Source organism: Myotis daubentonii, chromosome 12, assembly GCF_963259705.1.
Source record: "Myotis daubentonii chromosome 12, mMyoDau2.1, whole genome shotgun sequence".
Classification (NCBI taxonomy): domain Eukaryota; kingdom Metazoa; phylum Chordata; class Mammalia; order Chiroptera; family Vespertilionidae; genus Myotis; species Myotis daubentonii.
The window spans coordinates 43,135,251-43,159,399 of NC_081851.1; the positions used below are offsets into that span (position 1 = coordinate 43,135,251).

The 24,149-nt window shown below is 39.8% G+C and overlaps 1 protein-coding gene across 7 annotated transcripts in view; it reads left to right on the top strand.

The window, feature by feature from the left end:
- Window positions 1-24,149, top strand: part of VPS54 (VPS54 subunit of GARP complex) — a 131,591-nt gene that overhangs the window by 86,482 nt on the left and 20,960 nt on the right. For all 7 annotated transcript variants that reach the window (XR_009447945.1, XM_059659660.1, XM_059659658.1 and 4 more), the window contains 3 exons: window positions 18,627-18,756; window positions 19,348-19,529; window positions 20,123-20,235. Coding sequence is in view for 6 of the 7 variants with exons in the window: in XM_059659660.1 (XP_059515643.1) it covers window positions 18,627-18,756; window positions 19,348-19,529; window positions 20,123-20,235 (425 nt within the window). In the remaining variant the exon portion in view is untranslated. The remainder of the gene's footprint in view (window positions 1-18,626; window positions 18,757-19,347; window positions 19,530-20,122; window positions 20,236-24,149) is intronic.

Below are 24,149 nucleotides of genomic sequence, written 5' to 3' on the forward strand. Positions count from 1 at the left end.
AACAAAAATCAATTTTATGAAGCAGGTATTTTATTGGAAATGTATGGAAGGTAGTTAGGAGGTGAGCTTTGGAAGTAATCGAGAATTGGAGAAGTTTAAGGCTAGAAAGGAACCATTTAAGTAAATGCCTTCATTTCAAAGAGCTTAGATGACTTAAAGTCAGTAGTGACAGAACTTGTCCTGAAACTCAGATGAGTATTACCTATTTTTCTTTTCTTCTATGCCACCCTGTATTTTGTATGTAGTAAAAATCTGTTTGATTTAGTTTTTGATTTTTCAAAGACATGAATTTCCAAGTCTTTTTAAACATTACTTTTTAAAACTTATTATTTTGAAATAATTTCATATTTACAGGAAACTTGCCAAAATAGTACTAAAGACTTTCATATATCCTTCACTTTGATTTCCCAGTTGTTAACAGGTTACCATATTGCCCTGTTTCTCCCACCCTTCCTTTTTATCTCTCCTTCTCTCTTCCCCTTTCCTTCTTTGTCTCATGTTAATATTTTTTCTGAATCATTTGACAATATGTTGCAGACTTGATGTCCCACTATCCCCAAATACTTCAGTGTATATTTCCTAAGTACAATACCACTCCCTTAAATAACCACAGTATACCAATTAAAATCAAGGAAACAGTGATACGTTATTATCATCTAATCTACAAACTGTATTAAGAATTCACCAATTGTCCCAATAATCTAGAATATAGAAAGAATGAAAATAAACAAAGCCAATAAAGTCTTTCTGATCCAAGAATATAGTTTGGATTTAATTATTGTTAATAATCATAAGAACTTAGAACTTCTGTTCATTTTCACATAAGTCAGCTTATGGCTCAGGAGCTTGCATTTACAGCATAAAGTCAACTATATCACCTCCATTCCCCACCAAAAAGAAAACCCAAAAAAACCTCTGAACTACATATTAATAAAAACATTTTCTTTCTGTGTTCAGTCTAATAGTTTAACATTTACTGGTTAGGGTACAGTCTAAAACTGCTATTAAAAGAGATGTAAAAACCTCTATAGCTTAAGCAATATAGCATTATGGTCCTCTCATGTAACAATTCAGAGGTAAGTGGTCCAGAGCTGAAAAGGCAGCTTTCCTATCTTAATTGTGTAGCATCTATCTTTGTATAAGGAGGCTGCTCCAGGTTTTTTTTTTGTTATTGTTGTTTTGTTTTTAAATTTAATTCTTTATTGTTTAAAGTATTACATATGTCTCCTTTTTCCCCCATTGACCTTTCCGTGGACGTCCTCCCCCCCCCCCCCGCCCCCCCAGCACACACTCTCATCCCCCTACTGTCTCTATTCATGGGTTATGCTTACATGCATGCATACAAGTCCTTTGGTTGATCTCTCACCATCCAAACTCCCCCACACCCCTGCCTTCCCTCTGAGGTTTGATGGTCTGCTCAATGCTTCTATGTCTCTGAATCTATTTTAGTTCATTAGTTTTGTCTAGCGGATTTATCCAGTGATGTCAGTGGTGTATTAAAGTCCCCTACTATGATTGTATTGTTGTCGATCTCTCCCCTGAAATCTTCCAGGAGTTTTCTTATGTATGTGGGTGCTCCTGCATTGGGTGCATATATGTTTATCAGGGTTATATCCTCTTGTTGTATTGATCCCTTTAGTATTATGAAGTGGCCTTCCTTATCTCTTGTTATGGCCTTCACTTTGAGGTCTATTTTGTCCGATATAAGTATTGCTACCCCAGCTTTTTTTTGCGTGAAAGATATTTTTCCATCCCTTCACTTTCAGTCTGTGCGAGTCCCTTCTAATAAGGTGAGTCTCTTGTAGACAGCAAATATATGGGTCATGTTTTTTTATCCATTCAGCCACTCGATGTCTTTTGATTGGACCATTTAGTCCATTTACGTTTAAAGTTATTATTGAAAGGTACTTGTTTGTAGCCATTTCTATTTTTTTGTGGCTGTTTTCTTTCTGGGCTTTTTATTTCTTCTTTTTACACCAGTCCCTTTAGCATTTCTTGCATTGCTGGCTTGGTGGTGATAAACTCCCTTTCAATTTTGAATGATAGCCTTGCTGGATAGAGTATTCTTGGATTCAGTCCTTTGCTTTGCATCACTTTGTAAATTTCTGTCCATTCTTTTCTGGCCTGATGTGTTTCTGTTGAGAAATCATTTGATAATCTGATGGGGGATCCTTTGTAGGTAACTCTCTGTTTCTCTCTTGCAGCCTTTAAGATTCTCTCTTTGTCTTGTACATTTGCCATCGTTATTATGACGTGCCTTGGTGTGGGTCTTTGGGGGTTCATCTTGCCTGGGACTCTCTGTACTTGTGTAACTTTTTTCTTCCCCATATCTGGGAAGTTTTCTGACATTATTTCTTCAAATAGATTTTCTAATCCTTGCTGCTCTTCTTGTCCTTCTTGCAGCCCTATTATGCGTATGTTACTTCGTTTCATGTTGTCCCGAAGCTCCCTTAGGCTCTCCTCCTGCTTTTTAATTTTCTTCACCAGTTGCTGTTCAGATTGAGCTTGTTTCTCTGCCTTATCTTCTAACTCACTAATTCGCTCCTCTGCTTCTCCTAACCTGCTGTTGAAACTTTTCATGGTGTTTTTGATTGTAGCTATATCACTTTTCATTTCTTCCTGATTCTTGCATAGGTTATTGATTTTCTCATCCATCCGGTGAATGAATTGTACAACCATTATTCTGAATTCTTTTTCTGTCATGTTGCATGCTTCAACTTCATTAATTTCCTTTCTTGGCGACTCCTCATTGTCTTTCCTCTGGGTGTTGTGTCATCTCTACATTCTGATTATCTTGCGATGGTTCAAACGTCGAGTTGTGTGGGCCTGGGCCGTGAACAGTGGGAGCCTCCCACCACCCTAGTGTCACTGAAGAGCTCTGACACTAAGATGTGTGGTTGTTGTGGGTTGGTGGGATCCAGGCTCACTCAGAGTCAGTGTTGTCAGCGCTCAATGTGGCCTCGTACACGCCCTTAGAATCAGGGACCCTGCCTACACTGTGCTGAAACAGAGACCCCCCTGGAGCGTGTTGAAAACCAGAGCCCCCTAGTGTGCGCCAGGAGTCAGAGTTCCCCAAGAATCCAGTATCAGAGTCTCTGTTGCTTCGCACGACCTCGCCTTGAGAATCAGGGTTCCCACTGTGTGCCTTTGCACCAGGAATTGGAGTCACTGGCTCTTAGTATGAATGCACAGGGAATCAGGATCTCAGGCGCAGGTGATAAGAAACACAGTCAAGTCACTGGTGCTTGGTGCTGCCTCCTGCCCAGAGAATCGGGGTCCCTGGGCCTGTGCTACGCGGGACAAATTCCCGGTGTTCGCGCGATTGCTCCCAGCCCAGGGCTCTGAAGTCAGCATTGTGCGTAGGATCAGTTCCTGGTGTCCGTGTGTTTGCTCCCAGCTTAGGGCTCCTGGAGCAGGCAATGCGAGCAGGACCAGCTCCCAGTGTTCGCGCGATTGCTCCCAGCCCAGGGCTCCTGAACCCAGCATTACACGGGATCAGTTCCAAAGTGCTCACGCACTTCCAGGCCAAAGATCCTGCAGCGCTGAGGCCCCGGCAAGGGGTGGGTCTATCAGTTAGTTACTCTGGCGCTGCCCGCGAGCCTGCGGGAAGTGGGGATGGGCTCTGTTATTCACGGATCTGCCACGGGGATTTCTGAACTTTTAGTGTCTGTAGGTCTGTAGCTGTGGTCACAGGTCTCTGTCCCCAGTGGCTGCAGGGTCCTGGTATGTGCCTGAGATCAGACTGGGTGGTGCTGAGGCCAGGATCCTAGTCTAAAGCAGCTCTGTTTCCCAAGGTGGCGTGGTCGCCGTGCCTGTGCTGGCCGTCCAGGAGTGTCCGCGCAGGGAGCGGGACTCTGCTGCCTAAGACTGCTGGGTTTAGCAGCCCCTTAGAAGACCTGCAGAATCTAACTGTCCCTAGCTCATACACACACACCACACACGTCCACACACTCCTCTATCACTTCCTTGCGCTTTCACACTCTCTCCCTCCCTACCTTCCTGCTGGTCGCCATTTTCTCTCTCCTAGTTCATTAGTTTATGTTGTTCATTATATTCCACAAATGAGTGAGATCATGTGATATTTATCATTCTCCGACTGGCGTATTTCACTTAGCATAATGCTCTCCAGGTCCATCCGTGCTGTTGCAAATGGTAAGCGTTTCTTCTTTTTTACAGCAGCGTAGTATTCCATTGTGTAAATGTACCACAGTTTTTTAATTTACTCATTTGCTGATGGGCACTTAGGCTGTTTCCAATTCTTAGCTATTGTAAATTGTGCTGCTATGAACATAGGGGTGCATATATCCTTTCTGATTGGTGTTTCTGGTTTCTTGGAATATATTCCTAGAAGTGTGATCACTGGGTCAAATGGGAGTTCCATTTTTAATTTTTTGAGGAAACACCATACTGTTCTCCACAGTCGCTGCACCAGTCTGCATTCCCACCAGCAGTGCACCAGGGTTCCTTTTTCTCCACATCCTCTCCAGCACTTGTCGTTTGTTGATTTGTTGATGATAGCCATTCTGACAGGTGTGAGATGGTACCTCATTGTCGTTTTGATTTGCATATCTTGGATGATTAGTGACTTTGAGCATGTTTTCATATGTCCTCTTTTGACAAGTATCTATTTAGGTCCTTTACCCATTTTTTGGTTGGATTGTTTATCTTCCTTTTGTTAAGTTGTGTGAGTTCCCTCTAAATGTTGGAGATTAAACGCTTATTAGAGATAACATTGGCAAATAATGTTCTCCCATGCAGTGGGCTCTCTGTTGTTTTGTTGATGGTTTCTTTTGCTGTGCAAAAGCCTTTTATTTTGATGTAGTCCCACTTGTTTATTTTCTCCTTAGTTTCCATTGTCCTAGGAGCTATGTCAGTAAAGCTATTGCTATGACATATGTCTGATATTTTGCTGCTTATGGATTCTTCTAATATTTTTATGGTTTCCCATCTTATGTTTAAGTCCTTTATCTATTTTGAGTTTATTTTTGTGAATGACATAAGTTGGTGGTCTAGTTTCATTTTTTTGCATGTATCTGTCCAATCCTCCCAACACCTTTTATTGAAGAGACTGTCTTGACTCCATTGTATGCTCTTGCCTCCTTTGTCAAATATTAATTGAGCATATGGCTTGGGTCAATTTCTGGGTTCTCTGTGTGGTTCCTTTGTTCTATATGTCTGTTTTTGTCCAGTACCAGGCAGTTTGAGAACAGTGACTTTGTAATATAGCTTGATATCTGGTATTGTGATCCCTCCAACTTTGTTGTTCTTTCTCAGAATTGCTGTGGCTATTTGAGGTCCTTTTTTTTTTTATTCCAGGTGAATTTTTGGAGAGTTTGTTCTAGGTCTTGAAATATGCCATTTTATTTTAATGGGGAATGCGTTGAATCTATAGATTGTTTTGCATAGTATGGACATTTTAATGATGTTGATTCTACCAATCCATGGGCACTGTATATGCTTCCCTTTGTTTATGTCTTCTCTATCTCTTTTTTCAGTGTCCTGTAGTTTTCCAAGTACAGGTCTTTTACCTCCTTACTTAAGTTTATTCTTAGGTATCTTAATTTTTTTTTGGTATAATGGTAAATGGGATTTTTTTTCTAGTTTCTCTTTCTGTGAGTTCATTATTGGTGCATAAAAAGCCATAGATTTCTGGGCGTTAATTTTATATCCTGCTACATTACCAAATTCATTTATTAAATCTAGTAGTTTTTTTATGGAGTCTTTAGGGTTTTCTATGTATAATATCATGTCATCTGCAAATAATGACAGTTTTACTTCTTCTTTTCCATTTTGGATACCTTTTATTTTTTCTTATCTGATCACTATGGCTAGCACTTCTAGTACTATGTCAAACAGAAGTGGTGAAAGTGGGCATCCCTGTCTTGTTTCTGTTCTTAGGTAAAATGGTTTTAGTTTTTGCCCATTGAGTATGACATTGGCTGTAGGTTTGTCATATAAGGCTTTTATTATGTTGAGGTATGATCCCTCTATTCCCACTTTGCTGAGGGTTTTTATCAAGAAAGGGTGTTGGGAGAAAGAAGATGGCGGCGATATAGGCAGACGCGTCCCAGGTTGTGTCCCGGAGCAAATGGAAGAAAGGGTGTTGGATTTTGTCAAATGTTTTTTCTACATCAATTGATATGATTATGTGATTTTTGTCTCTCAATTTGTTCATGTGATGTATCACATTTATTGATTTGCAGATATTGTACCAGCCTTGCATCCTGGAATAAATCCCACTTGGTGTATGATCTTTCTAATGTAATGTCTGCATCCGATTTGCTAGAATTTTGTTGAGGATTTTAGCATCTATGTTCATGAGGGATATTGGCCTGTAATTCTCTTTCTTTGTGGTGTCTTTATCTGGTTTTGGGATTAGGGTAATGCTGGCTTCATAGAATGAGCTTGGAAGTGTTCCTTCCTCTTGAATTTTTTGCAATAGTCTGAGGAGGATAGGTTTTAGTTCTTTAAATGTTTGGCAAAACTCCCCTGTGAAGCTGTCTTGCCCTGGGCTTTTGTTTGCTGCTTCAATTTTGTTGGTAGTTATTGGCCTATTCAGGTTTTTTTATTCTTCCTGATTGAGTTATGGAAGCTTGTATTTTTCTAGGAATATGTCCATTTCGTCTAGGTTGTCCAGTTTGTTGGAGTAGAGTTGTTTATAGTATTTTTTTTATAATCCTTTGTATGTCTGTGGGATCGGTTGTTACCGCTTTCATTTCTGATTTTGTTTGAGTCCTCTCTCTTTGTTTCTTGGTGAGCCTAGCTAGAGGTTCATCAGTCTTGTTTATCCTTTCAAAGAACCAGCTCTGGGTTTTACTGATCTTTTGTATTGCTTTTTGATCTCTATATTGTTTATTTCTGCTCTGATCTTTTTTATTTCCTTTCTTCTGTGTACTCTGGCCTTTTCTTGTTGCTCTCTTTCTAATTCTTTACGTTGCAGGGTTAGATAATTTATTACCATTTTTTTTTGTGTGTGTTTTTTTGAGGTAGGCATGTAGAGCTATGAACTTCCCTCTCAGGATTACTTTCACTGTGTCCCATAGATTTTGGGTTGTTGTGTTTTTATTGTCATTTGTTTCCAATATGCTTCTTATTTCTTTGATCTCTTTGGTAACCCAATCATTGTTTTTGGGTTTTTTGTTTTTTTAAAAAAATACATTTTATTGATTTTTTACAGAGAGGAAGGTAAAGGGATAGAGAGTTAGAAACATTGATGAGAGAGAAACATTGATCAGCTGTCTCCTGTACACTCTCTACTGAGTATGTGCCCGCAACCAAGGTACATGCCTTTGACCGGAATCGAACCTGGGACCTGTGAGTCTGCAGGCAGATGCTCCATCCACTGAGCCAAACCGGTTAGGGCCCAATCATTTTTTAATAGCATGCTATTTAGCCTCCAAGTGCTTGATTTTTTTCCATTGGTTTTATTGTAGTGGATTTCTGATTTTATGCCATTGTGATCTGAGAAGATGCTTGATTGCATTTCTGTCTTCTTAAATTTGAAGAGGCTTTGCCTGTGTCCCAATATTTTGTCTATCTTTGAAAATGTCCTGTGTGCACTTGAGAAGAATGTATAATCCGTTGCTTTGGTATGAAATGTTCTGAAAATGTCAATTAATTCCATCTGATCCAGTGCGTCATTTAGCATTGCTATTTCTTTGCTGATTTTTTGTTTAGAGGATTTATCCAGTAGTGACAATGGGGTATTAAGGTCCCCTACAATGATTGATTGAATTGCTGTCGGTCTCTCCCTTGATATCTTCCAGAAGTTTTTTTTATGTATTTGGGTGCTCCTGTATTGGGTGCATATATATTTAACAGAGTTATATCCTCTTGTTGAATTGCTCCCTTTAAGTATTATGAAATGGCTTTCCTTATCTCTTGTTGTGGCTTTCACTTTAAGGTCTATTTTGTAGATACAAATATTGCTATCCCAGCTTTTTTTTTTTTTCATTTCCTTTTTCCTGAAAATTTTTTCCCCATACCTTCACTATCAGTCTGTGAGAGTCCTTTGTTCTGAAGTGGGTCTCCTGTAGACAGCAAATATATGGGTCATGTTTTCTTATCCATTCAGCTACCCTATGTCTTTTGATTGGAGCATTTAATTCATTTACATTTAAGTTTATTATTGATAGGTACTTGTTTGTAGCTATTTTTACTTTATACCTGTGTTCCTTCTTCCCTTTCTATTGTTTCTTTTTACAGCAGTTCCTTTAGCATTTCTTGCATTGCTGGCTTGGTGGTAATGAACTCCCTTAGTCTTTTTTTGTCTGTAAAGCTCCTGATTTCACCTTCAATTTTAAATGATAGCCTTGCTGGGTATAGTATTCTTGGACTCATTCCCTTGCTTTTCATCACTTTGTATATTTCATTCCATACTCTTCTGGCCTGATGTGTTTCTGTTGAGTAATCAATTGATATTCTAATGGGAGGTCCATTGTCAGTAACTTTCTGTCTCTTTATGGTAGCCTTTACAATACTTACTTTGTCATTCATGTTTGCCAATTTAATTATGATGTGTCTTGGTCTTGGTCTTTTTGGGTTCATCTTGTTTGGGACTGTGTGTGCTTCTTGGACTTGTTTGACTTTTTTCTTCCCCAAATCAGGGAAGTTTTCTGTCATTATTTCTTCAAACAGGTTTTCTATTCCTTGCTCAGCTTTCTCTTCTTCTGGCACCCCTGTTATATGGATGTTGTTTTGTTTTGTGTTGTCCCAAAGCTCCCTTAGGCTCTCCTCCTGCTTTTTAAGGTTTTTTTTCCAGTTGCTATTCTGCTAGGGTATTTTTTCCTACCTTGTCTTCTTTCTCACTGATGGGGTCCTCAGCTTCTTCTAGTCTACTGTTGTGCTAGAGGCAAAGACCAACAAGTAGTTAGCATAATTAATGTGAGAAGTCCGCCAGAAGGCTGGTGGACCTTGGGGCTTCAGCAAGGGCTAAAAGCTATGCATCAATTGTTCTGTCAAGACAATGGTGGCTGAAGGCAATCTCCTAATCTGATAATCTACTGTTTACCAAACCTTAGCTTTGATATGTCTGTTTGGTTTGCTAAAGGGGCAAATGTGTATTCTAGTAAGTAAAAAGCCATGGGTCCGGAGATTCAGAAAGCCATTCCACTAGAGAAGGGCCTCCGCCTGGTTCCCCCAATGCCTTGCAAATTTATATTTCTTATCTAGTATATCCATTTGCGTGTAGCCCCTTCTCCAGATTCTGAATCCTCGCTGCAAAAGGTTGTGGCACTATTGAAGCCTTCCTTGTATTCTTTATTGCAGCTATGTCATTCTTCATTTTCTCTTGATTCATTTTCATGTTGGTGAAATTCTTTTTTAGCTCCTTATAATTCTCAATGAGTTGTGTATATTTGTTATCCAGACATTAGAGCATCCTTATAACTATTACTCTGAATTCTTTCTCTGACAAATTACTTGCCTCCATTTCTTTGAAATCCTTTTCTGGTGATTTCTCTATTTCTTTTCTTTGGGAATTGTGTCTTTGTCTTCCCATTTTTACTGTAACATTTTAATTGTTTCTATGTCTTAGATCCAACTCCTTTGCTACCCAGGTTCTTTTGGGGGTGGGCCTATGTCAGTGATGGTGAACCTTTTGAGCTCAGCGTGTCAGCATTTTGAAAAACCCTAACTTAACTCTGGTGCCATGTCACATATAGAAATTTTTTGATATTTGCAACCATAGTAAAACAAAGATTTATATTTTTGATATTTATTTTATATATTTTAATGCCATTTAACAAAGAAAAATCAACCAAAAAAATGAGCTCGCATGTCACCTCTGACACGCGTGTCATAGGGTCGCCATCACTGGCCTATGTAGTAATTTTGGGACCCAGTGGTATAGTCTCTCAGATCTCCTGAGCTTGATGTTCTAATGGAGCCCCCTACTTGAGCTGTTTGGCTTCTCCTGATGTAGTTGGGTCTTGAATGTTAGTTTCTCATTTGTGGATGAAGTCTCATCATGGGTTGTCTGACAGTGTGACTCACCCCTGGCCTCATCATGCAAGCTGTTGTGGATGTATTCGTGGTTCCTGCTCTTGTGGAAAAGGTTGGCTGAGGTCTCACTGGCTGTTGGGGTCCAGCCCCAGCAGGTCCAGGGGTTCCCAAAGGTGTGGACAGAGTCCGCGAAGAAGGAAGGACATGGAGGCAGCATTCAGATCATCAGCTTAGCCAGGTTCTCTAGCCAGGTTCACCAGCCAGGTTCTGTCTTTATTCTCCTGTTACATCTGTATTTATACCAGTTGATTTTAAACCTACCCATTTTATTCCAAAGGTTAGGGGGTTTGTTATCTCCATTCCAAGGTCACTACTGTATTGTTCTGTTAAGCTACAAGGAAGTAACTGAAGGAGATTTTCCTAAGTAAAGATTATGTAGCTTAAGGGTGATTGTTTGTAGTTAAAGTGATTAATTACCAGCCTAGCACTTATTTAAGGGGTTTTATTCCCTTTCTTAGTCCTGTTAATCCCTAACTCCAGGGAAAAATCCCCACCTGGGGAAACAACCTTTTTCAGAGAGGTGACCTTGGTTAAAACACATGGCACTAAGAAGGGGAGCAAACATATTAAGAATAATATGCCATATACACCAGGTCCCTTGAAACATATGTTGTGCAGATGTTTCTTCCCTGCAGCGACTGTGTCAAGCAGCAAGGATGGACCGGCTTCCGGCAACTGGCGTGCGCTCGCTGTGAGATCCTGGGGTCCACAGCCTGGGAGGAAGGGGCTGGGGGCCTGAGGCTCAGGTAGTATGACTCTGGCTGGTGGTGTGTGACTTTTGCTGGGGTAGCATCACTTAGCAAATTCCTGCAAGGTTCCCGGAGCCCGTGACAGTGGGAGGCAGCTATCCCATAGTCTGCCTAGTGGGACTCTGGCCAGGGTGATTTCACTCTGAATCATCGGGGGTCCAGGAACCAGCAGCTGGGGATGCGGGAATCTTGGAGTCTGTTGCTGAAACAGCACAACCTTGTCCGGTTGACGAGCCCTTAGTAGCTCACTGAGGTGTCCAGAAGCCGGGAGGGGGAAGTCAAGGAATCTACTGAGGGAGCCATGTGCCCTTAATTGGAGAGGTGCAGCCCAGCAGTCCCAGGAGCTCTCTGCCAGGGCAGTGGGCTTGCAGGGCCCGCATGCTGGAGCAGTGCAACCACGGTGACCAGAAACCAGCAGCTGGGGAGGGAGAAGTCACGGTTTCTGTTGGGGGAGCGGTGCATCTTTGGTTGGAGAGGCGCGCAGCCAGCGGCCGCTCACAGAGGGTCCCAGGAGCCCTCTGACAGGGCAGTGGGCTCACGGGGCCCATGTGCTGGAGTGGTGCGACTGTGGTGAACAGAAGCCAGCAGCTGAGAAGGATCAAGTTGTGGTTTCTGCTGAGGGAGCTGTGCGTCCTTGTAGGTGGACGTCCTGGGGTCTGCAGATCTTTGGGCGAGGCAACATGATTTTGGCTGGAGTGGCTGCAGGGTCCCGGGCAATGTCCAAGGCCAGTCTGGATGGTGGTAAGGCTGGATTCCTAGTGGAGGCCACTCTCCCCTTCAAGATGGTGTGGGCTCCATACCCAAGCCCCACAGCCTGGGGAGTGCCCACAGCTGTAGCAGGGGCTCCCTGTCCATGAAAACCTGTTCTGCCAGACCCTGATACTCCTGCAAGATCTAACTGTCCCTCACGCACACACACGCACACCACACACATGTCCACACACACCCTTTTCACTCCCTCACTCACACCCTCTCCCTCACTGCTGTCCTGCCAGCCACCATCTTGTCTGCTCCAGCTTTTATCATTTCATCTGCATCCCTAGCAGCAGGAAGGAGTGGGCAAAGGGTTAGTGCCCTCCTTTTTTTGTTTTAGCTTTTTAATTGGAGTATAATGCACATATAGGACAGTGCACCATTGTAAGTGTTCAGCTCAATTATCACAAAGTGAATACTCTGGTATAATCACCACCCAGGTTAAGAAATAGAACATTATCAACTCTCTAGAAGCCCCTCTTGCCACTATGCCTTCACTCAACCAATTCCCAGACTTTATTGTTTTTTCCGGTTTTTAAACTATAGAAATAGAACCATGTTCTTTTGTCTCTGATTTCATTCATTCAGCATTACGTTTGTGATATTACTTTTCTAAGTTCTTTTTTTTTATAGCAAAGGTGGACATTTTATTGAAGAACAAGTACAGACTCCCATGTGGGGAAGGGGAAAGAATTTCACAGCATAGACTCCCATGTGGGGAGGGGGAAAGAGTCCCACAGAATGGACTCCCACGTGGGGAGGGGGAAAGAGCCCCCTATTTTTCTAAGTTCTTGCATGTAACGGTAATTTATTTTTATTTGTGTACCAAGATTTCATTTTCTGACTATAAGGTATTTATTCTTTCTACTGGTGATGAAATTTTGGTTGTTTCCATTTTGATTACTGTGAACATTCTTGCAGATACTTTGTTTCTTTAATATGTTTTTATTTTATTTTATTTTTTTAGAGAGAAGGGAGAGGGAAAAAGAGGTAGAAACATTGATGATAGAGAAACATCAATCGGCGCCTCACAGGAAATCGAGCTCACAATCTGGGCTCGAGTTCACAATGTGCCCTGACCAGGAATAGAACTGGTGACCTCTTGGTTAATGGGTCAACACTCAACCACTGAGCCACACCAACCGGGCTTGTAGATATTTTTGGTGTACATGTATTTCTGTTGACTATATACCTGGGAATGAATAAAATATGTGAATGGTCAATTTAGCAAATGCCAGTTTCCCAAAGTTATTTTACTCAGTTACAATCCCCTCAATAGTGTGGAAGAGTTCCTGTCACTACATCTTCATTAACTCTTGGTTTGTCAGTCTTTTACATGTTAGCCATTCTAGTGGGTATAATTGCAGGTATTGTCGTTTTGATGTTTATTTCCCTGATGATTGGTTCAAGAGCTTTTCTTATATTCATTAGCTGTTTGGATAGCTTCTTTTATAAAATGCCTATTTTTTTACTCACTTCTTTACTCCTCTATTGGTTTGTCTTTTCTTATTGATTTTTGGGAGTTCTTTATGTAGTCTCAACACAAACCCTTTGGCAGTTGTGCATATTGCATGTGTCTTCTACCACTCTGTAAGTTGACTTTTCACTCTCTTACTGGGGTCTTTGGTAAAAAAACAAGTTTTTAATTTCAGTATAATTCTATGGTTCTTTTTCTTTGTGATTTGTGCTAATTTTTATGTCCTATTTAAATCTTTTCCTCCCCTAAGGCCTTGCTATTTCCTTATGTTACCTTCTAGAAGTTTTGTTGCTTTCCCTTTCACATGTAGATTGGCAGTCCATCTGGAATTGATTTTTGTTTTATAGTGTGGATATATTTCTAACCTTACACCATTTATTGAGAAGATAATCTTGCTCACTGCTCTATAGTGCCACTCTTGCCTTAAATCAAATACTCATATTTGTGTGAATCTGTTTCTAGAATCTATTTTGTTCATTTGTTTGTCTTTGCACCAGTACCATTTAGTAAAATTGTCTTAGTTACTATAAAATTGTCTTAGTTACTATAGCTTTTTAATTAGTCTCAATATCTGGTAGAATAATTTCTCCTCTTTCATTGTTCTTCCAAGATTGCCTTGATTATTTTTAATCTACTGCAAATTCATTTAGATTTTAGATTTGTTAGTCTCTATGCCTGCACATAGATTTGTTTATATTTTATCCTTTTTTTCTTTTTAAGAGCACAATCCAGAATTTGCACTATTATTTCCACCCATACCCTAGTGGCCAGCATATTATCACATGACTATCTAGTTGTAAGGGAGGCTTGAGAAATAAATAAAGTCTTTAGTTTGTTGTCTATTTATCAGCTAAAACTATTGTGTCAGAAGAGAGATTAGATATCGAAAAATAGCAAAGTAGTCTGCTATACTTTTTGAGATTCCTTTAAATCAGGTGCAGTCTCATAGTTTATAATCCCTCCACTGCCACCTCCATTGTGGCTGACTTTATACTTTGAAGCTTCTCAGGCTTTCCCCAATTACATGTTCCCACAACATGATAACATAGGTTCTCCAGATGGTTCCTCCTGTGTTCCATAGACACATAAATGTCTGAGAATTATCCAGCCCACAGAGGTGATGGATTGAATATGTTTCTTACAAGGGCTCTGGCTAGACCTGTATGGAGTGTTTTTCCCCCCAGTATATAATTATGCTGTGGATGTAGCACATGCAAAAATGATGTCTGACATTTCATCTTTGTTAGTGGTAGATTTTCCTTATTTTCTTACATTTTTAAAATCTACAATTTTGTAAATTTATTGCAATGCAGATATTGGCACAAAAGAGTAAGTAATTTCCCAATTGGTAAATAGGAAAGAAAACATAATGTAAAGGATTAGAAAATTTTGTGGGTTTTAAAAAAAAACAAAAGTTATTTTAAATTATGTTAAAAAAAAAACACACGCCAAATATATGAAATTTGTCATCTTAACCATTTTTTAAGTGTACAGTCCAGTAGTTGTAAGTATGTTCACGTTGTGCAACCTGTCTCTAGAACTTTTTCATGTTGCAAAAGTGGAACTCTATACCTAACAACTCCCCATTTCTTCCTCTAACCACCCTCTGGTAACCACTCTTCTACTTTCTGTCTCCATGAGTTGGACTACTCCAGGTACTTCATATAAATGGAATCATGCAGTATTTGTCCTTTAGTATCTGGCTTATTTCACTTAGCATAATGTCTTCAAGGTTCAACCATGTTGTAGCATGTGTCAGAATTTCCCTTTTTCAAGGCTGAATACTGTTCTATTGTATGCATGGGCAATGAAGTTTTATCCATTCATCTATCAGTGGATTCCTGGGTTGCTCCCATCTCTTGGCTGCTGTTGTTGGTGCTATTACTTGAACATGGGTATGCAAAAACTCTTTGAGATACTGCTTTCACTTCTTTCATATATACACCCAGAAACACTTGTGCAGTTTTTCCCCTATTAACATAAAAAAAGATCCAGTTAGTCTTAAAATTAAAAATCATTTTAAAAAGCAAAATTACGATTCCTATATAATAAAAGAGAAACATGCAAATTAACCATCCCTCTGCTGTGCTCAAGCCATGCCTACAAGCCAATCAGGAGCAAGTATGCATATTAACCCAACTAAGATGGTGCGGCCATGGAGCTGGAGTGAGCAGGAGGCTTGGGTTGCCCCCGGCGATAGAGGAAGCCAAGCTTCCCGCCTGCCCTGGCCAGCCCTCGGCTCTGCTCAAGGCTACAAAGTTTCAAGGTTACAAAGTTTCAATTATAGAAGATAAATAAATCCCAGAAAAAAAGAAAAAAAGGAGAGGCTTGGATCTTTGGTCACCTGGGGGCGTGGACAGCCTGAAAACGGCCATCAGCCCCTCACCTAGGCTGGCGAGGCACCCCAGCAGAACACCCCCCACCCCGAAAGGGCTGTGGGAAGCCTGAAAACGGCCATCAGCTCCTCACCCAGGCTTGCCAGGCACCCCAGTGGGGACCCCCACCCTGAAGGCGGTGTAGCCAGCCTAAAAAACAGCCCTCAGCCCCTCACCCAGGCTGGCCAGGCACTCCAGCGGGACCCCCACCCTATCCAGGACACCCTTCAGGGCAAACCAGCTGGCCCCCACCCGTGCACCAGGCCTCTATCCTATATAATAAAAGGTTAATATGCAAATTGACCCTAACAGCAGAACGACTGGGAATGACTGGTCACTATGACACACACTGACCACCAGGGGGCAGACGCTCAATGCAGGAGCTGCCCTTAGGTGGTCAGTGACCTCCCATAGGGGAAGCTCTGCTCAGCCAAAAGCCAGGCTGATGGCTGCCAGTACAGTGGTGGTGGTGGGAGCCTCTCTCACCTCCTCAGCAGCGCTAAGGATGTCTCACTGCAACTTAGGCCTGCTCCCCACTGGCAAGTGGACATCCCCCAAGGGCTCCAGGGCTGCCAGAGGGATGTCTGACTGCTAGCTTAGGCCTGGTCCCCCAGGGAACGGCCCTAAGCCAGCAGGTCAACATCCCCCAAGGGGTCCCAGACTGCGAGAGAGCACAGGCTGGGCTGAGGGACCCCCCCGAGTGCACACATTTTTGTGCACCGGGCCTCTAGTAATTAAATAAATGACTTTAAAAGAAACACACGCACTTTCGGCTTTGTAAATTGTCATCCTACTTTTTAAAGACTTGAGTTGTTTTTCATTTGCCATTTTCTTATATCTTTGTGAATTAGTAGCATATTGCCAAGAGTTCCAAATTATTAATCATTCTGTGGTTATTTTAGAAATCCTTCAGAAAATAAAATTTTATTTCAATAATAAATTTGAACTTTGAAATTTAAGCAATTTGTAGGAGCTGGTATTGAAATAGTACTGGACCATCTATGTAGAAGTAAGTGTTGGAGTAGAGGCAGTTTAGCAGATCCTATATAATAAAAGGGTAATATGCAAATTGACCCTAACAGTAGAACGACTGGGAATGACTGGTCACTATGACACACACTCACCACCAGGGGGCAGACGCTCAATGCAGGAGCTGCCCATGGGGGTCAGTGTGCTCCCACAGGGGGAGCTCTGCTCAGCCAAAAGCCAGGCTGATGGCTGCCAGTACAGCGGTGGTGGTTGGAGCCTCTCTCGCCTCCTCAGCAGCACTAAGGATGTCCTACTGCAGCTTAGGCCTGCTCCTCGCTGGCAAGTGGACATCCCCTGAGGGCTCCTGGGCTGCCAGAGGGTTGTCTGACTGCCAGCTTAGGCCCTGTTCCCCGGGGAACGGGCCTAAGCCAGCAGGTGGACACCCCCCGAGGGTTCCCAGACTGTGAGAGGTCACAGGCCGGGCTGAGGGACCCCCCTCCCCCCGAGTACACAAATTTTTGTGCACTGGGCCTCTAGTTAGAAGTAAAATTACACTAATTCTGGTCTCATCCTCTTCATCTTTGTAACTTTGGGTAGGTCACTTTAAACCTTTAGAGATTCAGTGTCCTCATCTATACATCTATAATGAGGTCACTTGCTTCAGAATGTGAGAACCAAACAAATTACTATTTGTGAGAGTACTTTAAGAATATTAACCCCTCTATTATTTTAGAACATTAGTAAATAAATTTAGTGATATTATAATTTTGAAGGATAGCAGGAAATAACTTTCATTAATACCTTACTTAATCCAGTTAAAGTAGTGGTTTGCCTAAAAAATTAATATACATCAGAGCCTCTTAATAATATCTTTGAAAATTATTTTAATTCAACTGAAAGGGAGAAAGTGATGCTAAGTCACTAACCTGGTTTACATAAACTGAATTGTTGCCATGGAATCTGTGATCTTTACATATTCCAGTGGAAAATATATAAAAATTGAAAGTGATACATTTCCTTCTCAAAACTGGAAAAAATGCATAATATCTTATAAATACTTCTGTTCAATTTTAAGGTCTCTGAGGGCAGTGACTCTCCAGTGCCAAGCATTTAAACATAGTAAATGCTCAGGAGATGTTAGTTCAGTTAAACTGAATGTTAAAAAACATTCATAATTGTAAGTAAAAAGAGAGCTTGTTTGTCATTAAATAACATTCCTTCCTTTTTTCCTCCTTCCATTGTATCATCTTAAACACCCGTGCACAACTTATTACAGCAACCACTTTATACCTAAGTAGAATTTTTTTTGCTGTCATTTTCGCAAAATTTCCAACCAGAGTCTGAACTTAACTATTAAAAATATTAGTAGAAAGAGAAAATTATTCTTATATCAGATTAGGGTAAAATATATTTGTACTAGGGGCCCGGTGCACGAAATTCGTGCACTGGGTGTGTGTGTGGGGGCGAGTGTCCCTCAGCCCAGCCTGCCCCCTCTCACATACTGGGAGCCCTCAGGCGTTGACCCCCATCACCCTCCAATCGCAGGATCGGCCCCTTGCCCAGGCCTGACGCCTCTGGCCTAGGCGTCCGGCCCGGGCAGCGGGGACCTGCAGTGGCAGCGGGGGGCGCTGCGATTGCGCGGGCTCCGCCCCTGCCCCTGCAGGATGCCTCTGGCTGAGGCGTCCGGCCCGGGCAGCGGGGACCCGCAGCTGCAGCGGCCCCACGATCGTGGGCTTCGCTTTAGGCCCAGGCAAGGGACCCCTAGCTCCTGGGACTGCCAGCTTCGACCGTGTCCAGCTCCCATCGCTGGCTCCACCCCTACTTCCTGCTATCACTGGCCAGGGCGGAAAAGGCGCCTGATTCTCCGATCATGGCTGGGGGGCAGGGCAAAGGCGGCCCCAGCTCTTAGCTCCCCCCTGGGTTTCCAATCACTGTCAGTGGCAGGGGGCTTCTTCCTGCTTTCCCTTTCGCCTCCCTGCATTGTGCCTACATATGCAAATTAACTGCCATCTTGTTGACAGTTAACTGCCAATCTTAGTTGACAGTTAATTTGCATATAGCCCTGATTAGCCAATGAAAAGGGTATCGTCGTACGCCAATTACCATTTTTCTCTTTTATTAGTGTTGATTGTCTTGACTTGTTTAAGTGATAGATCCTTCACCACACCAAAAATAAGTATTTGGTACATCACAGAACTTTTCCTCAAATGAGATTTTTTTTGTTTTTTATTGATATGTCACCTATGTAGAACAATGTGTTTACAACTTTCCCTGACTGAACCTATTTTTGATCATTTTCAGGGTGAATGAAGACATGAAATTAACTGACTTAGAACTAGGGAAGCTGGCAAATAATATCCAGGAGTTACTGTATAGTGCCTCAGACATATGCCATGATCGAGCTGTCAAATTTCTCATGTCAAGAGCAAAGGTTAGTTGTTTTGATAAAGCTTTAATATTTTATATATAGTGTAATTATTTGAAAATCTGGAATCATATCCCTGCTTATGTCCCTATGTTCCCCATAATGCATATTATATTTTTAACACTTAATAAGATTATTAGGCAGATGTTAAAATAATCCAAATAAGAGAAATAGGAAAACGTATTCAAGTATTCTTTTCAAATAAATGATTTAATAAAAGGCTTATTTTGAAATATACCTTAATAATTAATATGAAATTAATGCTATTTTGTACATGTGAATATAACTAGTCAAACAATTTATTATTAAAATTAGTTGAACTCCAATATTGTGAAATTTTTACATGATGTTGTGAATTTATTTGAGCTGCTGTATTTTAAGTGGGTTGGGATAAAATTTAGATAAGCTTTTCACATTCAATTTTTGAGACTAAAGTATTGGCATAATTTAAAATGATGTCAAAATAATTTTTATGAATTAATATATTAAATATAAAATAATTAATATTAACATTTGTCAAACTGAGTGGTTTTATAGCATATCCATATTTGGTGATATACTAACTGTCACGAATTTTGTGTTATCTTTAAAATTTAGGATGGTTTTCTTGAGAAGCTAAATTCCACGGAATTCATAACACTTTCTAGGTTAATGGAAACATTCATTTTAGACACTGAACAGATCTGTGGAAGAAAAAGCATGTCATTACTTGGAGCACTTCAGAGCCAAGCTAATAAATTTGTAAATAGGTTTCATGAAGAGAGAAAAACCAAGCTCAGGTATCATTACCATGTCTATTTTGTCCTTCATTTTTTTCCCCCTTTTCTTTACAAAAACACAATTATATTTAAAAGAAGAAACTTAACTGATTGGCCAACCAAAACTCCTGACAAAGTTTTTTCTTTTTAATTAAAGGCAGATTTGGAATCAAAAATCACATTTTTTGGCTTTTCAAAATGAAGTTAGAATGTTTATTCCCATTAAAATATTTATCAGGAAGATCCTTAATAGATTGCCTTTTCCCCCCACTGAAAGTGAAGATAATTATGTTTCATCACTCTTCTTGGTTAGGCTAAGAGATATAAAAAGAGAAATATTTTCTGAAAGTATGCATACTGTTTATGAATGATTTCAGTTTACTAAGGTGTACGGCACTTTTAAGTCTTATGTACTAACAATATAGCTAATAGCCATTGCTGTTTAAAAACTCAGTGTCTTGTATTGCATGAGCGCTACTTGAATTTAACTTATTTGTAGTTTTTATTATTAAAAGATATAACAAAAGTCTTATGTATTTTCTCAGCTCTTTGCAACCAAGAAAAATGGCATTAACATGTTATTAAGGTTTATCTTTCTTTTTACTTTTAAATAGCCTCCTTTTAGACAATGAGCGCTGGAAACAAGCTGATGTTCCTGCAGAATTTCAGGATCTTGTTGATTCTCTGTCAGATGGAAAGATTGCTTTACCTGAAAAAAAGTCAGGGGGTATGTGTATTTTTTCACACTCTTTTCCAATTTTATATTGTTTGTTCATTTTGTGAATGCTTAATATTTCATTAGTTGACAATACCTCTTTAAAAGCCTACAACTAATACTCCCAGCTTAGTAGTTGACTGGAAAGGTATCTGTGGTAATTTATAATTTAGATATTTATTGATGGGTAATCATATGCCAGACACTGTATCAGGTGCTTTTTCAAACTCCAGTTTTAAAACTCAATCTGTTATGAAGATACTACTGTTAGGTTGTTTAACAGTGAGGAAGTGAGGAAGCATGAAGCTTTGAAGGGTTAAGAAATTTTGCATAAATCTGATGAGCTGGAATTTGAAACCAGTGTCCTATCATTTCATAGTTATGTTCTTAACCACTGTACCATATTATTCAGTACAATTATTTATACAGCACAAGTAAGCTTCTGTGTGTCAGATATTGAAACAGGGATAGCAGTTATAGTTGTACTTTAAAAGGGTTAAGTCTAATGAAAAAATACAGATTAGCAGTCTGTGAAGTGAGGCACAAAGAGGTTGAGCAACTTGCCTAAGCTTACATAGCTAGGAAGTGGTAAAGCTGAGATCCAGATTCAGGCAGACTGACTCTAGGGCCCTTTCTCTTAACTGCTATGCTATGCCTCTTCTCTGCAAGTATATTAGCAAGTAATGTAGTATGATGCAGTAAAGAAAATAAAAATGTAAAGAATCATAGAAAAAAAAATTATGAAGGAGACTAAGAAGGAAAAGCCAGAGAGGTAGGAAGAAACCCAGAAGAACATAGAATTAAAAAAGTAGAGTTTCAAGTAGAGAATTGTCATTGGTATCAAATACCGGATGGGTTTTATATAAAGTGGAATTGTCATATGATAATAATGTAAAGTTATTTACAATTTATTCTGTAATACCAGATTCAAAACTATGACGTTCTTAAATAGTTTTCATGGAGGAGGTAGTTGCATTTTCACAGTTTATGCATTTAATGAAAATTTAATATTTTTCCATAGAAATATTTTTTAAATTGTATACTTTACATTTGTATAAAATACAATTGCACATAATAGAAAGATGGAGTAAAATATAGTGACCACTAGTTTGACATGTAGATTATTTGCAGTCTTACATTAATTCAATAGAATGATAGAGTCAGATTGTCATTCAGTGCTAAGTAAGTCAAAAGGTGAGGAAGGGTAGACAAGTGTAGCCTACTTTTTCAACAAGTTTCGCTGTTTAAGTAAGTGATGAAGCAACAGCTAGAGATATAAGATAAATTAGAGATTTTTACCTTAATCCACTCAGGGAGTTGAGAGAAGAATTTTAACATAGGAGAAGCATAGTTATATTTTTATGCTTAACAGAGGAAGAAGATTAATTTAGGATAAGAATGACATAGTGATTATGGAGCAATTACCCTGGAATTGACTCTAGAGTTCAGGAGAAAGGCTGTCTCTTCTACCACTGTGGCAAGAGAGGAGGATTACCGACAGGCATAAAATAGATTAATTCATAGAGAGGGAGGACTGGAAAGAATTAAGTAAATTTCTGTTGTCCTGTGGCCATTTCTAGTAGATAACAACAGTGCTGGGTGGTGGCCACAATTTTTAAATTGATTTTATGATATTAGCAAAGCAAAAACACTCAAGTAGCAAAAGCTGAAAGAAAAATAAAACACTCTGATCATTCTAAATCTCAAGTTTAAAATTATAAAGATTTATTGCTCATCTGCTGCTCTTTTAAGCTACATTTGATCGACTTTCTATTAAGGAAGGGTACTGTACTAGGTCACTCAGGCATGAACAGCTCAGTCTTGCAATCCATTGTCATGTAAACATGATTTTTTAATTAAAATTATATAATGTGATTGAATTAATTGTGTATTTTTTCTGCAAAGTGGACTATTTGTTTTCATTTCCTGTTGAAGAATACTAAAAGTAGAAGTTTCTCTATATACCCTGCTTCTGTTCCAGTCTTTTTTTTCTTTCCTCAGAGAAGAAAGTATAAGCTATTAGAAGTTTATTAACATTTTACTAGGTCTTACCAAGTTAGGGGTCCTTGGTTATTATGTATCCACCATTCATTTATTGAATTACTGGTTACTTGGCTAGGCATTGGGGAAATGAAGGTTAATGGATAGTAGCTCATATTGATGCTAGACAGTTTGTTCTAAGCACTTTATATTGTTATCTCATTTATAGGTCCACAAGGTAGTCACTGTTAGTATTCTCAGTTAACAAGTATGTGAAGTGAGGCACAAAGAGGTTGAGCAACTTGCCTAAGCTTACATAGCTAGGAAGTGGTAAAGCTGAGATCCAGATTCAGGCAGACTGACTCTAGGGCCCTTTCTCTTAACTGCTATGCTATGCCTCTTCTCTGCAATGTAGAGAACTGGTTAAGACATAGTTCCTGTCCTCAAAAACTTTAATATGACATACAGAGTGAATTGTGATTACACATTATATCACACTGAATTTCTTTACTTTGAAGAAATGAGGAAGTAGACATTTAATGTGTCAACATAATAATGTCTAAACCTGTAGAGAATTTTTCTAAGAGCTTATTTGAGCCAAACTGATGGCATTGGAAAAGCAAGATCTCAAATGCTTCAGCAAATGACAGTTTTGCACTTCTTTTTATACATTTGGAATGAAGGAGGGAATGTAAGGAAGATTACATGAACGTGGGAGAAAGCTAAGTATAGGATAGTTAAGATTGTGTTCTCTTTGGAGGATGGTTGCACTTCCAAGGAGTCTGAAAAAATAGGCATTTCAAAGGTGTGTTAACCTAGAACCACAAGAACAATGGACAGATTTTGCTTAAGGCCAAGATAACCTTTTACTAGGAAAGTTACAGGCCTGAGGTGTGACTACCCTTCATGAACTGCCCAGTTTGGATTTTGTGATCAGATCACTCTATGACAGTGGTTCTCAACCTTCTGGCCCTTTAAATACAGTTCCTCATGTTGTGACCCAACCATAAAATTATTTTCGTTGCTACTTCATAATTGTAATGTTACTACTGTTATGAATCGTAATATAAATATCTGATATGCAGGATGGTCTTAGGTGACCCCTGTGAAAGAGTCGTTCAACCGCCAAAGGGGTTGCGACCCACAGGTTGAGAACCGCTGCTGTATGGAGTTACATTCTGTCATTGAACTTGTACATAGCCCCTTTATTATTCACAAATGTCTTAGAGCTTAAAGGGGACTTGAAGCTTAGGGAAGCATGATAATTTGGCTGATTCAGGTAATAATCCAGTCCACCTTTTTTTCCCACCTCAACATGATGAATTTTGTTTTATAATAAGAAATACTGGCCCTAACCAGTTTGGCTCAGTGGATGGGGCGTCGGCCTGTGGACCGAGGGGTCCCGGGTTCGATTCCAGTCAAGGGCATGTACCTTGGTTGCTGGCACATCCCCAGTGGGAGGTGTGCAGGAGGCAACCGATCGATGTTTCTCTCCCATTGATGTTTCTGACTCTCTATCCCTCTCCCTTCCTCTCTGTAAAAAATCAATAAAATATATTTTTTTTAAAAAAGAAATACTGTATGCTGAAAATAGCTTCTGGATTAAAATCTTGAAATTAAATATATATTGTATCCATGGAATATAGGAATTAACTTGCATTTTGTAATAAAGACAACCAGTTGAAATGTTCTTCTTTTTCAAACTAACATTTTTTTTTTTGCTTTACTACTTACTGATCATTTATCATGTGCCAGACCTAGAGTATAAACAGTTTGTAATCATTATCTCTATCATTAACAATAGCCCTGAAAGATAATATTGTTATCCATGTTTAATTGATATAGATATTGAAACTCAAATATGTTAATTAATTGGCCCAAGGTCATGAGTCCAGTAATTGGCGGTACTGGATCTCAAATCTAAATCTCTTTGATTTCAAACTCAG